Raw genomic sequence first — 20,342 nt, forward strand, 5'->3', positions numbered from 1 at the left:
TTTTATGTAATTTATTAAAGAAACTACACACACACACACACACACACACACGATTTAGTAGTGTAGGTATTGTCTTGCCAAAACTAAAATCATTTTTGAAAAAGTAACTAATAAAGAAATGGGCCTGACCTTAAAATGATATTACACATTACATTTTTATAAAGATGATTTCAAGATTTTAATATTTCAACATAAAATTTTGCAGGTCCAATATTTTTTTTAATTATAGAAAACTAAAAATAGTATGCAGATATTACGGTATTAGGTAAAATATTTATTAAAAATATAACTAAACCTCAAAAGTGTATTACTCTACTGCAATAGATAATTATATTAAGCTTTAACTTTGATACAACACAGAATAGCTCTTCATATAAGATAAACTTCTACATGTTTTCTATACTTTGGGTGAGTTTTAGTGTATAATAATTCTGAAACAATCTAGGTTACGTACAAGTTCTAATTGAACACATTTCTCTCACAATCAAGCCAGCATCAAAGTAAATATATACTTACAATACAGAGATCATATCATGGGAAGCACATAAGCAGTTGTTAAGCTACTCCACTGTATTATAAAATTCTTGAATTATTGCATTCTAAGCCTGTTGGGAAAGAAGGGGGGGGGGAGTATGTTAATTAAATGTTCTGGGTGTATTATATAGGCAGTTAAATAACCAAAAGAAAACTAAAAAGAAAATCATATACTTCTCATAGATCTTTCTCTATATACTTTAGTGCCTTTTGTTTATATACATTTATTATTTAAGTTTTAGAAAAATGCTATTGAACCATGTAAGTCATTTGAATATGTAACAAGAGAAATATTATTTTTTTTAAAGATTTTATTTATTTATTTATTTATCTTAGAGAGAGCAAGAGCATTAAGTATGAGCAGTTAAGAGCAAGTGAAGGGAACGCAGGGGAAGGGACAGAGAGTGAAGGGGAGGGACAAGCAGACTCCGCACTGAGTGAGTCTGAGCCAGGGCTCTATCTCACAATCCTGACATCATGACATGAGCTGAAATCGAGAGTTGGATGCTTAACTGACTTGAGTCACTGAGGTAACCCATAAAAGAAATATTATTAAAAAGAATGAATGCTATAACTGAAACTCTGAGGAAATAATATATCTTGTTAACCAAGGTAGATTTCATCATCTCTATTTTTTATGTTTTCCACCTACAGAATACGTTGTATATGTAGCACAAAAACAAAACAAAAAAAAATTTAAAAAGAGGTTACTGAATGATCTGAATGTTTCTAATTTTTTTTTTTTTAAATTTTTATAAACATATATTTTTATCCCCAGGGGTACAGGTCTGTGAATCACCAGGTTTACACACTTCACAGCACTCACCAAATCACATACCCTCCCCAATGTCCATAATCCCAACCCCCTCTCCCAAACCCCCTCCCCCTGGCAACCCTCAGTTTGTTTTGTGAGATTAAGAGTCACTTATGGTTTGTCTCCCTCCCAATCCCATCTTGTTTCATTTATTCTTCTTCTACCCACTTAAGCCTCCATGTTGTATCACCACTTCCTCATATCAGGGAGATCATATGATAGTTGTCTTTCTCTGCTTGACTTATTTCGCTAAGCATGATACGCTCTAGTTCCATCCATGTTGTTGCAAATGGCAAGATTTCATTTCTTTTGATGGCTGCATAGTATTCCATTGTGTATATATACCACATCTTCTTGATCCATTCATCTGTTGATGGACATCTAGGTTCTTTCCATAGTTTGGCTATTGTGGACATTGCTGCTATAAACATTCGGGTGCACGTGCCCCTTTGGATCACTACATTTGTATCTTTAGGGTAAATACCCAATAGTGCAATTGCTGGGTCATAGGGCAGTTCTATTTTCAACATTTTGAGGAACCTCCATGCTGTTTTCCAGAGTGGCTGCACCAGCTTGCATTCCCACCAACAGTGTAGGAGGGTTCCCCTTTCTCCGCATCCTCGCCAGCATCTGTCATTTCCTGACTTGTTGATTTTAGCCATTCTGACTGGTGTGAGGTGATATCTCATTGTGGTTTTGATTTGTATTTCCCTGATGCCGAGTGATATGGAGCACTTTTTCATGTGTCTGTTGGCCATCTGGATGTCTTCTTTGCAGAAATGTCTGTTCATGTCTTCTGCCCATTTCTTGATTGGATTATTTGTTCTTTGGGTGTTGAGTTTGCTAAGTTCTTTATAGATTCTGGACACTAGTCCTTTATCTGATATGTCGTTTGCAAATATCTTCTCCCATTCTGTCAGTTGTCTTTTGATTTTGTTAACTGTTTCCTTTGCTGTGCAAAAGCTTTTGATCTTGATGAAATCCCAGTAGTTCATATCTGGATGCTTAACAAACCAAAGACCAAATAATTAGATGATTTGTCCAAATACTTTTGAATTTTCATATTGATATATGCCAGCTGCTATGGTCTGAATTTTTGTATTCTCCCCCAATTTATGTGTTGAAATCCTTTTTTTTTTTTCCCCAAATTTTAAGTATGCTTCAAATCCAATGCGGGACTCCAACTCACGACCAAGAGTCACAGCCAGGCAGGCATCTGCAAATGTTAAAATCCTAATGCCCATGATGATGGTACTGAGGGGTGAATAGCATTAGTACCTTTATAAAGAGGACCCAGACAGTGTCCTTGCCCTCTTCACCACATGAGGACACAGTGAAAAGATGTCCATTCGTGAACCAGGAAGCTCTCATCCTAGCTGCCAGCACCACAATCCTGGACTTCTCTGCCTCTAGAACTGTGGAAAATAAATTTCTGCTGTTTATCAGCTACCTAGTCTGCGATACTTTGTTACAGCAGCTCAAATGGACTGAGCCCACAAACATGATTGGCTATAAAAGGCAGGCAAATGCTTTCAAGCCTTATTGAATTTTTTTATTCTATAATGAACTAAGATTCTATTTAATACAAAGTGGGAAGCTGACCCACTGACATTACCCCAACCAAGAGCAAATCTAGTGGAACTATGGAGGAGTTTAAAGTCAAATAAAGAGAGGATTTAGTTTTTCTTTAACTGTGTGGTACGAATGTATTCCCTGTCAAAAACGTCTTTTTGCTGTAGAACTGAGCTTATCAAACTTAGAGGTTAGTAAGTGGTTGTTAGGAATTCCATACCCAGTACATGTACACACACGTCTACACACATGTGCACACACCCACACATGCATGTGCTGTGGAGTGCACACACATGTACGCACACATGCCCATCTTGTCCTCATTGTAGGTATCCCAAATTCCTAATCCATTTTTTCTTCCTAAAGTCAGTAGATTTTAAAGCAAATTTCAGTCAAATTTCTTTCTGGATACACACATAACATTGGCTGATGTTTAATAGAAAAAATGATTTTCCCCCTAATTTGGTATTCTCCTTCCCAATTGGCACTTTAATATTGGATTCAAATCCATTAAAGGTAATAAAAATATAGAGTACTGAACTGGCATTTTTGTCTTGTCTTTAATCTCAACTATTCCTTCTTGAAGTTGTAAAATAGATGAATAGCTTCCCTATATTTTGTAACAACTGTTGAAGATTTTTTAGGTGTGTTTGATTAACATTTAACCATCACAGCAATATTTTAAGGTAGGTTTTATTATCCTCATTTTACTGGGTTTTGATAATTCAAACAAATCATCTATATAAGAAGCTGGAAGGTGTAACTGGGGTCAAATCCAGCCCTAATTTAAAAGTGTGTACTCAAAAATGTCTTCACTTGTACATGGTTTCCTGGACTCTGTTTAAAAGATAATTCTGCCTAGATATCTACTTTTAATAGTATTTGAATACCAATTTGGAAAAAATGAATGAAATATTTAGTAAGGTAGATCAATGTTCTGTGTTGAAACCATATATATCTTGGGTTTAGAGTTGTTAGATGAGCAAAACCAAACGCAATTATTGCATATAACATATGTAATGCATTGGTTTTAAATCTTGACATAAAGGATCAACACAGTTAATAAATTAAGAAAAAATAGAGAAGGGACATTTGTATATATCTCAACTGGTTCCAGACTTTTATGACACTAGAGCATCTGTGCCATTTTTTTTTTTAATGATTTTTCTGCCTCAGCATCAAATGCCATTCTTGCTTTGTTCTTACCATCCAAATCTTTTCTGATGCTTTCAAAATTATCTTTGCTGGCAAGTCAGCAAAATTAAACATTTAAAATCCTACCTTGATTGAGAGCAAATGATGAGAATTAACAAATGGACTGAGTTATTTACTTGGAAACTCAGATTTGGATATGTTGTGTATTTGTGTGTATGCATGTGTGTATTTCCCAAATTATAGCTACGATTTAATTAGCTGAATAAATAACACTTACATTATGGAGTTATTCTTATCATTTTTGTTGATAAAGTTTTATCTAAATAAAGTTTTCTTTTCTTTTTTTCTTTTTCTTTTTTTTTTTTTTTTAGTTACCTGCAGGGAAACAATTGTACTGTTCCATTCTCTACATTTCTGTCTAAGTCAGTCATGTGATGATATACGTTTTTCTCTTTTGCTTTCCTATATACTTGTCTTTCCTTCTAGGGCAGTCAAGTCATCTGCTTGATGTGGGGTAGAGGTAGGTAGGATAAGACCCTCAGTGTTTGTCTTTTTTTTTTTTTTTAAGATTTTATTTCTTTGTCAGAGAGAGAGGGAGAGAGAGCGAGCGTAGGCAGACAGAATGGCAGGCAGAGGCAGAGGGAGAAGCAGGCTCCCTGCCGAGCAAGGAGCCCGATGTGGGACTCGATCCCAGGACGCTGGGATCATGACCTGGGCCTAAGGCAGCTGCTTAACCAACTGAGCCACCCAGGTGTCCCAGTGTTTGTCATTTAAAGGGTCATTTTGTCATAGGACTTAAAGTCAGGCAATCTTGAGAAAGAAAGGTTGTTTTTTTTTTTTTTTTCTTAAAGATTTTATTTATTTACTTACTTGAGAGAGAAAGAGAGAGAGTGAGGACGAGTAAGCAGGGGGAGGGGCAGAGGGGGAAGGGAGAGAGACCTCGTGGATTAATCTATTATTCGGAGTCTGGCCCAGATCCAGAAGCTTGGTAACTGAAGGATGAAACATTAAAATGGTTCATTGATTTTTACTTTTTATCTTGATGTTTGTTAGTGAGCATAAATGGTTATGTTTGCATATAATTTTATACAAAGGCGTTTGAAATCATGTAGAAATGACAAGAGGAAGAAAGCCTTATTTGTTTATTCCTTTGGCAAAGGCAAAAGAGATGGAGAGAAAGAAGAGCTGAGTGGAAGAGGGAAGTGACTGTTTTCTCCACCCAGCTGCTTGAGGTCAGTCCCAGGGAGAGTAGCTTTAGGAAGTCCTACCTGAAGGAACTCTCAGTGTTTTTGCTTATTCTTTTGGGAAGAGATTACTGTGCCAAGTAATCCCATACCAACATGTGGTGACCCAGTAGTGTCACGAGGGCCGCTTGGCTGGAACAGGCCCAGTTTACAATCCCAATTCTCCCTAGGTTACTTATGGCATGGAAGATGAGCTGAGAAAAAAAACAAAAAACAAAAAAAACCAACAAAACGGGCCTATGGGGAGCAAAATGACTTAGGCACAGAGGTTTGTAAGGTTTTCTGCTTTAACCAAGTGTTGGAAGAGGGAAGCATCAATTTATGTGACATCAGAGACTGATGGACCCAAATACCAAGATCTTAAACAGACTGAATTCATAGGGCCATTAGGCACACAAAGCTGAGAAATAAGTGACTATGAGAAACGGCAGCCACAGGGTGGCCTATAGCAAGGGACTGAACTGCCATCCTGAGAAGAGGCAGTTAGAGAAGGTAAGCCACACAGAGGAGGTCAGATCTGAGCGATGGTAAGGGCATAGCCTCACCTTCAGGATAGAGCATTAGGAGGAGAGGGAACACTGGGTACAAAGGGCCAGGAAAGGAACAAGTACAACATGTTCAAGGAGGAAAAAAATCCCAGCATGCTTGTGGTGTAGTAATCCAGGGCACAGTATGGTGGGGGGTAAGGGTGGGGATTTGTGGGGGAGGGGAGGAAGGACTGAGGCATATAGCGGCTGGGTGATGTTGGGTCCCACAAGCCACAATAAAGTCCCACAATAAAGTACCAGACTTTATTCACGGTACAGTAGAGATACCGAGGTTTTGACCAGGGGACCCTATGACCTGATGAAAATTTTAAATTTTTCATTTCAGATATTCTGTAAAACATTTAGCAGAGAGGCTAGCCCAGAAGCAGCAGCCTGACTAAAGGCGACCGTAGCAGTTGAGCTGAGAGATGATGGTGATTGTAAGTTTAGCGGCAGTGATAGTGGAAAGAAGTGTTTGGATTTGGGATATATCTGAATAAAGTATAACATCCTATCCATTCATTTCACCATTTCACAAATACAAATGCATCTGTGAGCCATCATGATAGGGTGGGCTCTGTTTCTTTCCTTAGCAAAGGGTCAATTTGAAAAATAAAAATTACGTAGATATTTATGTAAGGTACTTCAGTCATTTTGAGTAAAATTTACCAAAAGGTAAAAATATGGAGACATTTGTTTTATATAGTGAAAAAAAATATGTTGAGCCAATTGATTAAAGACAGTATAAATGATTAAGAAAAGTACTATATTATTTTCATAAATGAAAGAATAAAGAAATAGACAAAAGGAGCATTACTTTTCTCAGAAAGAAGAGTACTCTCGAGGACTCTGAATGATGTTGTTAGAAACATCTCAGATATATTTGAAATTGAATTTCACTAATAAGTTTCTGAATTCACCAAATGTGATGAAAGGACATTGAATTTTGAATAAATAAAGATAATCCCTTCATGCAGTTTAGAGTAATAAGTGAGATTTGCTGCCAGAAGAGGTCACTGAGCCAATTCCTGTGGCTATACTTTAATTTTTTTTTTTAAATTTTTTATAAACATATATTTTTATCCCCAGGGGTACAGGTCTGTGAATCACCAGGTTTACACACTTCACAGCACTCACCAAATCACATGCCCTCCCCAATGTCCATAATCCCAACCCCTTCTCTCAAACCCCCTCCCCCCGGCTATACTTTAAACAGAATTTTATGACTTCAGAATTGCTAGACTGTGTCCTCAAGCCTTCTTTAGTTCAACATACATTTCTAAAAACGCATTCTGTCTAACATCTGCTAGGTGCTACGGCTAAAAGGGTGGCCAAAATACTCTCCTGTCCTTGAAGAGTTCATAGTGAAGAGGAGGGAAGGAAGAAAGAGAAATGAAGAAATCGTTACTAAATGTCTGGCTAGGGGCACGTATACAGCAGCATTCAACATTAACTTAGAGAAGCTTGATAGTGTAAAGTGAACGTTGAATGGCAGGGGGCAGGGGCACTGTGCAGGATGAGCACAGATAAAGAATACGGAGATATTAAAGGTTGGGACTAAAAACTAATCTGGCTCCAGCGGAGCAGAGAGATAGGCAGTGTGATGAAGCACAAGCAGGAGGCAGCAGAAAGGAGCAAGGGCCAGCTGCTGGAGGGGCTCACGCTAAAACCTTGAACCTCATTAACACAAATAATAACACCCCCTCGTAATAAAAGAGTGCTCACTATGAAACAGGCACAATTTTAAGGTTTTATATATGTAATCTCAGTCTATCAATAAGCCTATGAGATACTATTCCAGTTGCCCAGAAGAGGAATATGAAGCAGAGAGGTTAAGCCATTGACCCAAGGTCACCCAGCTTGGAAACAGTGTAGCTAGACTGCAACAAAAGCAGACTGATTCCAGAGCCCTACTCTTGGTCACGCAGGTATGTCTGGTGAGATCAGTGTTCCATAGTTTAGCTGCAAAAGGCTTGTTGCTTGTTTGTTTTGCATAATTTACAGGGAAAAGGAGTACTTTTTTTTCTCCCAGTACAAAATGTTGGTTTGCTCTTTAAATTGAGTGGAAATGGGAATAAGAATCCTGAAATTAAAAGCACAAAGTGAGTGAGGAGGGAAAGGGAAGGAAAGAAATGACGTTTCTTGAGCATTTTGCTTACTGTGTGGCTGGAGGGTGAATGTTCACCTTCCTTGGTCTGTAGATACCTGTGTAAAGCTGGGGAAAGGAGTGATTATGGGAGAGGTATATGCTTTGTGCTCGCTTCTACAACTCCTTAGATATTTTCATGGTCTGAATTCTTTTGCAGGTTAGGCTTTCCTGTTGCTCCCTTCCCTTCCCTCTTATGTAGCTGACTTTGATATCTGCCTTGGCCTTATTCCTTAGGGGAATATGATGCGGAGCTGTGTGAACAGCATGAAACCGAATTGGTGTTCAGGAAGAGAGCTAGCCCTGAGTGTTTCGAATTCTTCTACTTCCTTAGCTGCTGTAGGAAAAAAAGGATTAGTAGCATTTAGGACCATTAATAACCATCAGTGTCTTGAGGACTTAAAATATATTTATGTTTGGATACAGGCTAGTAATTGCTATCATAGAAGATATTGGAAACTAGTTCATATTTTACACATGTATTTTATCCATAGAGTATTTTTAAAAAATATTCTATTTATTTGACAAAGAGATCACAAGTAGGCAGAGAGGCAGGCAGAGAGAGAGGAGGAAGCAGGCTCCGTGCTGAGCAGAGAGCCCGATGTGGGGCTCCATCCCAGGACCCTGAGATCTTGACCTGAGCCGAAGAGAGGCTTTAACCCACTGAGCCACCCAGGCGCCCCTATCCATAGAGTATTTTTAACACACACTTTTTGAGGATGGGAGGGAGAGTTGCTTTGTTCTTTTAAAACCTATAAAACCCTTCAGGGCAAACTATTGAGCCTCTCCCACCTGGGGCTTGAAATATTACTGTAAATCTCATTGTGTATTCATCCCGGAACATTTGTTTTACTCAAAGATTCGGGAAAAAGAAATTTGTTCTAAAATAAATATCACAAGTACAGTGCAGAATGTACATACATTTTAAAAAATACTTATTTATTTAACCAAGTGTTTATTGAATCTCTACTGTGATAGATGGTGCTCTGGTTATTGGGATTAAAGCAGTTATTTCCAGATATTTATATTATGCTGGTTTGTGAGAAAAGGATATAGTATGTTTTAACATGTGTATGGGGAATCTCTTTTTTAATAGTTTCATTGAGAAATAATAAACATACATCACTGTATTAGCTTAAGGTGTACATCACGAAGATTTAATTTACATATATGGTGAAATGATTCCCACAAAAGGTTCAGCTAACATCTATTATATCATATAGATATAATTAAAAAAGAGAAGAAAAACAAATTCCTTGTGATGAGACCTCTTAGGATTTACTTTCTTAACCACTTTCCGATATACATCATACAGCAGTGTTATCAACAGTCATCAGATTGCACATACATCCTAGTACTGATGTATCATTCCTTTTTTAATTGAAGTACAGTTGACATACAATATTGTATTAGTTTCAGGTGTACAAAAGAGTGATTCTCGACATTCATATACATTACAAAATGCTCACTGTGGAAGATGTAGTTGCCGTCTGCCACCTTACAAATTTATTTTAATATTATGGACTGCATTCCCTATGCTATACTTTATACCCCCATACTTATTATCTTATATTTGGAAGTTTGTAACTTTTGACAGCTTCTCTCCCATTCTTCCTATCCCAACATCCTCCTTTGATGACCATAAGTCTCATCTCTTTTCCCGAGTTGGTTTTTTGTTTTGTTTTATTTTGTTTAGATTTCACATGTAAGGAAGATGATTCATATAATATTTGTCTTTCTCTGTCAGACTTATTTCACTTAGCGTAAAGTCTTCAAGATTCACTCGTCTTGTTGCAAATAGTGGGATTTCTTTCTTTTTTTTTTTTATAGCGGAAGAATATTTATGGCTCAGAATTTCTTTATCCATTCATGGACACTTAGGTTGTTTTCATGTCTTGGTTAGTGTAAATAATGCTGCTATGACCACGAAGATGCAGATATGTTTTTGCTTCCTTTGGATGTATTCCCAGAAGTGGAATTCTGAAGTCATATGGTAGTTCCATTTTTTTTTTTTTTTTTTTTTTTTTTTTTTTTTTTTTTTTTTTTTTTTTTTTTTTTTTTTAATTTTTTTATTTTTTATAAACATATATTTTTATCCCCAGGGGTACAGGTCTGTGAATCACCAGGTTTACACACTTCACAGCACTCACCAAATCACATACCCTCCCCAATGTCCATAATCCCACCCCCTTCTCCCAAACCCCCTCCCCCCGGCAACCCTCAGTTTGTTTCGTGAGATTAAGAGTCACTTATGGTTTGTCTCCCTCCCAATCCCATCTTGTTTCATTTATTCTTCTTCTACCCACTTAAGCCTCCATGTTGTATCACCACTTCCTCATATCAGGGAGATCATATGATAGTTGTCTTTCTCTGCTTGACTTATTTCGCTAAGCATGATACGCTCTAGTTCCATCCATGTTGTTGCAAATGGCAAGATTTCATTTCTTTTGATGGCTGCATAGTATTCCATTGTGTATATATACCACATCTTCTTGATCCATTCATCTGTTGATGGACATCTAGGTTCTTTCCATAGTTTGGCTATTGTGGACATTGCTGCTATAAACATTCGGGTGCACGTGCCCCTTTGGATCACCACGTTTGTATCTTTAGGGTAAATACCCAATAGTGCAATTGCTGGGTCATAGGGCAGTTCTATTTTCAACATTTTGAGGAACCTCCATGCTGTTTTCCAGAGTGGCTGCACCAGCTTGCATTCCCACCAACGGTGTAGGAGGGTTCACCTTTCTCCGCATCCTCGCCAGCATCTGTCATTTCCTGACTTGTTGATTTTAGCCATTCTGACTGGTGTGAGGTGATATCGCATTGTGGTTTTGATTTGTATTTCCCTGATGCCGAGTGATATGGAGCACTTTTTCATGTGTCTGTTCGCCATCTGGATGTCTTCTTTGCAGATATGTCTGTTCATGTCCTCTGCCCATTTCTTGATTGGATTATTTGTTCTTTGGGTGTTGAGTTTGCTAAGTTCTTTATAGATTCTGGACACTAGTCCTTTATCTGATATGTCGTTTGCAAATATCTTCTCCCCTTCTGTCAGTTGTCTTTTGATTTTGTTAACTGTTTCCTTTGCTGTGCAAAAGCTTTTGATCTTGATGAAATCCCAGTAGTTCATTTTTTCCCTTGCTTCCCTTGCCTTTTGGGTTGTTCCTAGGAAGATGTTGCTGCGGCAGAGGTCGAAGAGGTTGCTGCCCGTGTTCTCCTCAAGGATTTTGATGGATTCCTTTCGCACATTGAGGTCCTTCATCCATTTTGAGTCTATTTTTGTGTGTGGTGTAAGGAAATGGTCCAATTTCATTTTTCTGCATGTGGCTGTCCAATTTTCCCAGCACCATTTATTGAAAAGGCTGTCTTTTTTCCATTGGATATTCTTTCCTGCTTTGTCGAAGATTAGTTGACCATAGATTTGAGGGTCTATTTCTGGGCTCTCTATTCTGTTCCATTGATCTATGTGTCTGTTTTTGTGCCAGTACCATGCTGTCTTGATGATGACAGCTTTGTAATAGAGCTTGAAGTCCGGAATTGTGATGCCACCAACGTTGGCTTTCTTTTTCAATATCCCTTTGGCTATTCGAGGTCTTTTCTGGTTCCATATAAATTTTAGCATTATTTGTTCCATTTCTTTGAAAAAGATGGATGGTACTTTGATAGGAATTGCATTAAATGTGTAGATTGCTTTAGGTAGCATAGACATTTTCACAATATTTATTCTCCCAATCCAGGAGCATGGAACATTTTTCCATTTCTTTGTGTCTTCCTCAATTTCTTTCATGAGTACTTTATAGTTTTCTGAGTATAGATTCTGTGTCTCTTTGGTTAGGTTTATTCCTAGGTATCTTATGGTTTTGGATGCAATTGTAAATGGGATTGACTCCTTAATATCTCTTTCTTCTGTCTTGCTGTTGGTGTAGAGAAATGCAACTGATTTCTGTGCATTGATTTTATATCCTGACACTTTACTGAATTCCTGTATAAGTTCTAGCAGTTTTGGAGTGGAGTCTTTTGGGTTTTCCACATACAGTATCATATCATCTGCGAAGAGTGATAATTTGACTTCTTCTTTGCCGATTTGGATGCCTTTAATTTCCTTTTGTTGTCTGATTACTGAGGCTAGGACCTCTAGTACTATGTTGAATAGCAGTGTTGATAATGGACATCCCTGCCGTGTTCCTGACCTTAGCGGAAAAGCTTTCAGTTTTTCTCCATTGAGAATGATATTTGCGGTGGGTTTTTCATAGATGGCTTTGATGATATTGAGGTATGTGCCCTCTATCCCTACACTTTGAAGAGTTTTGATCAGGAAGGGATGCTGTACTTTGTCAAATGCTTTTTCAGCATCTATTGAGAGTATCATATGGTTCTTGTTCTTTCTTTTATTGATGTGTTGTATCACATTGACTGATTTGCGGATGTTGAACCAACCTTGCAGCCCTGGAATAAATCCCACTTGGTCGTGGTGAATAATCTTTTTAATGTACTGTTGAATCCTATTGGCTAGTATTTTGTTGAGTATTTTCGCATCTGTGTTCATCAAGGATATCGGTCTATAGCTCTCTTTTTTGGTGGGATCCTTGTCTGGTTTTGGGATCAAGGTGATGCTGGCCTCATAAAATGAGTTTGGAAGTTGTCCTTCCATTTCTATTTTTTGGAACAGTTTCAGGAGAATAGGAATTATTTCTTCTTTAAATGTTTGGTAGAATTCCCCCGGGAAGCCGTCTGGCCCTGGGCTTTTGTTTGTTTGGAGATTTTTAATGACTGTTTCAATCTCCTTACTGGTTATGGGTCTGTTCAGGCTTTCTATTTCTTCCTGGTTCAGTTGTGGTAGTTTATATGTTTCTAGGAATGCATCCATTTCTTCCAGATTGTCAAATTTATTGGCGTAGAGTTGCTCATAGTATGTTCTTATAATAGTTTGTATTTCTTTGGTGTTAGTTGTGATCTCTCCTCTTTCATTCATGATTTTATTTATTTGGGTCCTTTCTTTTTTCTTTTTGATAAGTCGGGCCAGGGGTTTATCAATTTTATTAATTCTTTCAAAGAACCAGCTCCTAGTTTCGTTGATTTGTTCTATTGTTTTTTTGGTTTCTATTTCATTGATTTCTGCTCTGATCTTTATGATTTCTCTTCTCCTGCTGGGCTTAGGGTTTCTTTCTTGTTCTTTCTCCAGCTCCTTTAGGTGTAGGGTTAGGTTGTGTACCTGAGACCTTTCTTGTTTCTTTTTTTTTTTTTTTAAAGATTTTATTTATTTATTTGACAGAGAGAGATCACAAGTAGGCAGAGAGGCAGGCAGAGAGAGAGAGGAGGAAGCAGGCTCCCTGCTGAGCAGAGAGCCCGATGCGGGACTCGATCCCAGGACCCTGAGATCATGACCCGAGCAGAAGGCAGCGGCTTAACCCACTGAGCCACCCAGGCGCCCACCTTTCTTGTTTCTTGAGAAAGGCTTGTACTGCTATATATTTTCCTCTCAGGACTGCCTTTGTTGTGTCCCACAGATTTTGAACCGTTGTATTTTCATTATCATTTGTTTCCATGATTCTTTTCAATTCTTCTTTAATTTCCCGGTTGACCCATTCATTCTTTAGAAGGATACTGTTTAGTCTCCATGTATTTGGGTTCTTTCCAAACTTCCTTTTGTGGTTGAGTTCTAGCTTTAGAGCATTGTGGTCTGAAAATATGCAGGGAATGATCCCAATCTTTTGATACCGGTTGAGTCCTGATTTAGGACCGAGGATGTGATCTATTCTGGAGAATGTTCCATGTGCACTAGAGAAGAATGTGTATTCTGTTGCTTTGGGATGAAATATTCTGAATATATCTGTGATGTCCATCTGGTCCAGTGTGTCGTTTAAGGCCTTTATTTCCTTGCTGATCTTTTGCTTGGATGACCTGTCCATTTCAGTGAGGGGAGTGTTAAAGTCCCCTACTATTATTGTATTATTGTTGATGTGTTTCTTTGATTTTGTTATTAATTGGTTTATATAGTTGGCTGCTCCCACGTTGGGGGCATAGATATTTAAAATTGTTAGATCTTCTTGTTGGATAGACCCTTTGAGTATGATATAGTGTCCTTCCTCATCTCTTATTATAGTCTTTGGCTTAAAATCTAATTGATCTGATATAAGGATTGCCACTCCTGCTTTCTTCTGATGTCCATTAGCATGATAAATTCTTTTCCACCCCCTCACTTTAAATCTGGAGGTGTCTTCGGGCTTAAAATGAGTTTCTTGGAGGCAACATATAGATGGGTTTTGTTTTTTTATCCATTCTGATACCCTGTGTCTTTTTAATGGGGCATTTAGCCCATTCACATTCAGGGTAACTATTGAGAGATATGAATTTAGTGCCATTGTATTGCCTGTAAGGTGACTGTTACTGTATATGGTCTCTGTTCCTTTCTGATCTACCACTTGTAGGCTCTCTCTTTGCTTAGAGGACCCCTTTCAATATTTCCTGTAGAGCTGGTTTGGTATTTGCAAATTCTTTCAGTTGTTGTTTGTCCTGGAAGCTTTTAATCTCTCCTTCTATTTTCAATGATAGCCTAGCTGGATATAGTATTCTTGGCTGCATGTTTTTCTCATTTAGTGCTCTGAAAATATCATGCCAGCTCTTTCTGGCCTGCCAGGTCTCTGTGGATAAGCCAGCTGCCAATCTAATATTTTTACCATTGTATGTTACAGACTTCTTTTCCCGGGCTGCTTTCAGGATTTTCTCTTTGTCACTGAGACTTGTAAATTTTACTATTAGGTGACGGGGTGTTGGCCTATTCTTATTGATTTTGAGGGGTGTTCTCTGAACCTCCTGAATTTTGATGCTCATTCCCTTTGCCATATTGGGGAAATTCTCCCCAATAATTCTCTCCAGTATACCTTCTGCTCCCCTCTCTCTTTCTTCTTCTTCTGGAATCCCAATTATTCTAATGTTGTTTCGTCTTATGGTGTCACTTATCTCTCGAATTCTCCCCTCGTGGTCCAGTAGCTGTTTGTCCCTCTTTTGCTCAGCTTCTTTATTTTCTGTCATTTGGTCTTCTATATCACTAATTCTTTCTTCTGCCTCATTTATCCTAGCAGTTAGAGCCTCCATTTTTGATTGCACCTCAGTAATAGCTTTTTTTATTTCAACTTGGTTAGATTTTAGTTCTTTTATTTCTCCAGAAAGGGCTTTTATATCTCTCGAGAGGGTTTCTCTAATATCTTCCATGCCTTTTTCGAGCCCGGCTAGAACCTTGAGAATTATCATTCTGAACTCTAGATCTGACATATTACCAATGTCTGTATTGAATAGGTCCCTAGCCTTCGGTACTGCCTCTTGTTCTTTTTTTTGTGTTGAATTTTTCCGTCTTGTCATTTTGTCCAGATAAGAGTAAATGAAGGGGCAAGCAAAATACTAAAAAGGTGGCAACAACCCCAGGAAAATATGCTTTAACCAAATTAGAAGAGATCCAAAATCGTGAGTGGGGAGAAAGGGGATAAAAAGAGGTTCAAAAAGGAAGAAAGAAAAAAAAAAGAAAAAAGAAAAAGAAAAGAAAAGAATTTTTAAAAAAAGAAAACACCTAAGAAAAATGTAAAAAAGAAAAAATATATATATTAGATAAACTTTCAGAAAGTGGTTGTTTTTCTGTTTCCAGAATTGCTGTTCTTCTCTTCGATCTGCCGATGGATTTTCAGGTGTTTGCAATCTTTAGATAAGCTATCTAGCTGATCTCGGGCTAGCTGAAGCAGTCTCAGCTTGCTACTTCTCCGCCATCTTTACTGCCTCTTTTCTAATTCTGATATCTTTTGTTTCTTTCTTTCTTCCTTTTTTTTTTTTCCATTAGGACTTCCCAATACCATATTGAATAGGAAAGGAATAGTGACAATGAGTATTTTTGCCTTGTTCTGATCTTAGAAGAAAACATTTCAACCTTTTATCATTGAGTATGATGTTAGTTGTGGGCTTTTATTATATGGCATTTATCAGGTTGAGATATGTTCCTTCTGTGACCAATTTGTTGGGTTTTTATCATAAATGAATGTTAAATTTTGTCAAATGCTTTCTCTGCATCCATTGATGTGCTAGAATTCTTTTCTTTCATTTTGTTAATGTAGTGAATCACACTTATTGATTTAGGTATATTGAAACATCCTTGCATCCCATGGATAAATCTCATTTGATCATGCTGAATGATCCCATTGATGTGCTGCTGAATTTAGTGTCCTTTTATGGTTTTGGTATAAGGATAATGCTGGCATTGTAAAATGAGTTTGGGAATATTCCCTTCTCTTTGATTTTTTTGAAAGAATTTTGGAAGCGTTGGTATTAATTCTCCTTTAAATGTTTGGTAAAATTTACCAGTGAAGCCATCTGGTTCTAGGTTTTTCTTTGTTGAGAAATTGTGGATTGCTGATTTAATCTCCTTACTAGTATCTGGTCTATTCAGATTTTCTATTGCTATGGGAAATATTACCATGGAATTTAATTTATGAATATTTTGCCTTCATAAATTAGACAAATAAAGTGTGAATGTTTTGATGTAGACCAGGAAGTAGCAAATTGTGCACTAAAGAAGTAGGTGGTAAATACTTTAAGCATTACAGTCCAAAAGGTAAAGTCAAGGATTTCTATAGGTTCTCATTTATTGTATAGTTTCTGTCATAATTCCTCAATTCTGCTGTTGTAGTGTGAAAGCAGATAAATAATACATAAACAAATAGCTGTGACTATGTACCAGTAAACTCTTATTTACAAATATTAGCAGCAGGTCAGATTTGGACCATGAACCATATTTGCTACCTTCCGGTTTAGACCATAATGAACTTTTTAAAAAAAATTTTACTGAGAGAGATGGATCTAAAAATGGTGATATTTTTCACATCTTTTAATTGAATCAATAAAGTTTAAGCACTTAATTTCCTGATTTCTCTAGCTCTGCTGGGAGGTGTGGGGGGGCAGTTCTTAAGGGTGCTTAAGTTGGGGGAGGCAATGAGAGATAAGTGCTGACTTGTGATGTGACAGGCCAAGAAAAGACAGGCCAGTTGGTAGCCCAGTGGCTGTCATGAATAGGATGAGCATGGGCTGAGCTCCAGCGGCTGCTCCCAAATAGCAAGTGCACTTCTTGCTTGTTCAGATGGTGTTTTGATTTCTGATCCTACTTGTTAAAACCCTCCCTGGAAGAAGAATCTCGAAATGGGAGATATGAACTAAAATCAGGATAAAGATTGCATGGATACTTATATCCATATCCTCAGTCACACTCATCTAGAAAGAGATACCTGACTGGGACCAAAGATGGGAGACATGCCAGGGACAGATGGCTAGTGACACTGGATCTTTTCTTCTTTGTCTATGACAATAATGAAAAAAAAAATGGACACTTTCCTTTATAAACCGGTGTTGTAAGAATGTTAGTGAGATTCAGCCAGGTAGGCAGAATAAGGGAGGGTTTTTGATAAGCCATCTTTGTCCTCTGCACGGACACCTTTCTCCCCGCAGTTCTTCTGACAAAATCAGTGAAAGCATTGAGAAAATAGAAGGAAAATAGTAAAGAAGGGAAGGAAAACAGAAGAGAAGCAAGGGCATAGGAGGAGAGAGAAGGACGAAGCAAAGAGAAGTCTGTGAATATTTTTCCTGGGATCCAAGCATGCTGCCTGCCCTCTTTGGCCAGACTCCCAGAACTCTGGGGACATTGGAAGTGGTTCAGGCTTTCTCTCTTATGTCCTTTGGATGAATTCTTTTGGAAGTAGTTGACAGCCATTGAACAGGTTCTCCCAGTGTAGTGCAAAGCCTAGAGATCACCAGTATTGAAGAGGTTAGGATCCACTGGTCTGTCCCCTTTAATCCTGGGTTCTTAAACATTAATAAGCATAAGAATAATCTGAATAGAGTATTAAAAATAGATTCATGAACTAGCTTTCTAGAGATGTTGATAAATAGGTTTGCGGTAGGGACCAGAATTTCCACATACAAGAAGCCCTCTACTTCGCAGTAGTATTTGGTGTGTATGTTTGGGGAGCCACACCGTAAAAAGTCACAGCTACATCACTTCCAGATGTTATGCAGTTAGTTAGGCATTAACAAGGAGGGATAAAGCAGATGCTGGCCACATCCTTCAACACTCCCCACCCCAACGGTTAATAGCCACACCTTCAGAGCTATCTCTTAGGGCTAACAGAACAGGAAAGGTCTAGCCAGAGAGCTGGCTGAAAAGCCACGAGGGGTCTCCCACAAGTGGAACACGTACAAGAGAAACAACTTGCCCTTAAGTCCACTACAAAAGCTTCTTAGAAACTCAGAAACTCAGAAATATACATTACATAAATAAATACAATTATAACAGAATGTATCATGGATAGGCACATGTGCAAAAAACCCCAAAATGTTATATAACCACCAGATGTCAGTCACAAATGCCAATACAATCCAAATTTACATGTAGGCTTAGAGAGGATGCAGCTAGAGCTTCTCAGAGCCACTGCCACTCTTGCACCAGCACTTTCAGTCTTGAAAGGGTGATATATTTATCTACTTCTCTACTCGTTAAACTCTAGCCCCCCATTCCAGTCTTGGATTTCCAGTTCTTTGGTGCATCTGAAAAAAGACTGGAGCAACCCATCAACACAGAGTGTTCAAAACAATTGAATAAAAGGCACCATAGGAACTCATCTGATTACTTAAATATTAAATTTTTTTCTTGAGTATAAATTAATTACATCAGAATAAATGTTTTGCTATAAATTTTAATTATAAAACTTAAGTTGTAGCTTTTTAATTCAGACCAAAGCCTCTTGGAATATCAATAATCAAAATAATTACATTTAGCATAATATTTTTTTGTAATCAACAGAGAAGAAATGCTAAACCTAACAAAAATATGAATGGATATTTTATACCATGGCAACTTAATTTAGAGTAATGTATTTCCTTTTTTCTAAAGTTGTATTAAAACTGATGAAAGAGTCTTAAAAATCAGAATTTCTTGTTAAATTCTGATTCTTTTTTTTTAAGATTTTATTTATTCAGTAGACAGACAGAGATCACAAGTAGGCAGAGAAGCAGGCAGAGAGAGGAGGAAGCAGGCTCCCTGCTGAGCAGAGAGTCAGATATGGGGTCAATCCCAGGACCATAGGAGCCACCCAGGTGCCCCTTAAATTCGGATTCTTAAACTAATAATGTTCTGAGAAAGAAAAAGAATCCATTCCAATTATAGCTGCAATTGCTACATTAAATAAAATCATTCTGGCTATGTATTCATTGCATGTGATTTATGAATAAATAAAATTATTTAAAAAAGGAAATACATTTATTGTTCAGGGTATAGGCCAATTTTATGACAAAGTTGTACTCTGAAAAGCATTTTGCATATAGGGAAAAGAATTTTGTTTTAAAATGCATTCATTTCTTTTTGAATAATTTTAAAACTTGAATTTCAGGATTTTAATGGCCTAAGTAAAGTTATCACATCCTTTGTCCTTACTTCACTCAGGGATAAGCCTTTCAGGATTGTGAATGACTAGTTACTGTACCAAGCAAGCACAGAAGAATCCAGTTTATCTGACTTAAGCTTTTCAAAGACTCTTTTGGTTTGTTTCTATTTCTTCTTTTCATCTACACTTAGGAAGTATTTTGGAAGAAAAGAAATCCAGGCCTCCCCAAATCATTTATATTTGTGTAGTTTTCTGTTGCCAAAATTTCTGCCTGAATATCCATTATGTTTTCCATACATGAAATCTAAATCCACAATAACATGAAAAAAATAAAGTATAAAGCCATTATTCATATAATTTGATCCAAAGAAAATATTTAAATAGTTATCATAAAAGCAAAAAAAACATTGTTAAAGGAAAAAAAATTAGATATACAGCTTAAGTTTTCTGCATAGTATCTTCTCTTCATTTTGTACCTGGTCCACTCTGGCTAGTGCGTCTTGAGGTAAATCTTGAGCTGTGGGTTTGCTGAAAGTGAGGAGTTGGAAGCTCAGGAAGCAGCTGCCAAGAATGTTCTGAACCCTATGAATCTATTTATTTTTTTTTTTAAGATTTTTTTTTATTTATTTGACAGAGATCACAAGTAGGCAGAGAGTCAGGCAGAGAAATAGGAGGAAGCAAGCTCCCTGCTGAGCAGAGAGCCAGATGCTGGGCTCGATCCCAGAACCCCGAGATCATGACCTGAGCCAAAGGCAGAGGCTTTAACCATTGAGCCACCCAGACACCCCAAATCTATTCATTATTAATACATTTGTGTTACAAAGTCCTTCATTAAAAATGCAAACAAAGTTCAGAGTTACTCGGACTTTGATATAAATTGATTTAACCAGATGGATCTGGTAGTCCTTCTAAACAACCACCTAGTATTACTTT

General features: G+C 37.5%; 1 protein-coding gene across 1 annotated transcript in view; it reads right to left on the minus strand.

Annotated features, from left to right (window-relative positions):
• Window positions 1-516: 516 nt before the first annotated feature.
• LOC131834562 (uncharacterized) overlaps window positions 517-20,342 on the minus strand; it is a gene marked incomplete at its 5' end in the record, with an annotated part of 113,044 nt that continues 93,218 nt past the window's right edge. The window contains one exon of the mRNA XM_059179272.1: window positions 517-605. Coding sequence (XP_059035255.1) covers window positions 574-605 — 32 coding nt within the window. The remainder of the gene's footprint in view (window positions 606-20,342) is intronic.

The sequence above is a fragment of the Mustela lutreola genome, chromosome 6 (genome assembly GCF_030435805.1).
Source record: "Mustela lutreola isolate mMusLut2 chromosome 6, mMusLut2.pri, whole genome shotgun sequence".
Taxonomy (NCBI): Eukaryota; Metazoa; Chordata; class Mammalia; order Carnivora; family Mustelidae; genus Mustela; species Mustela lutreola.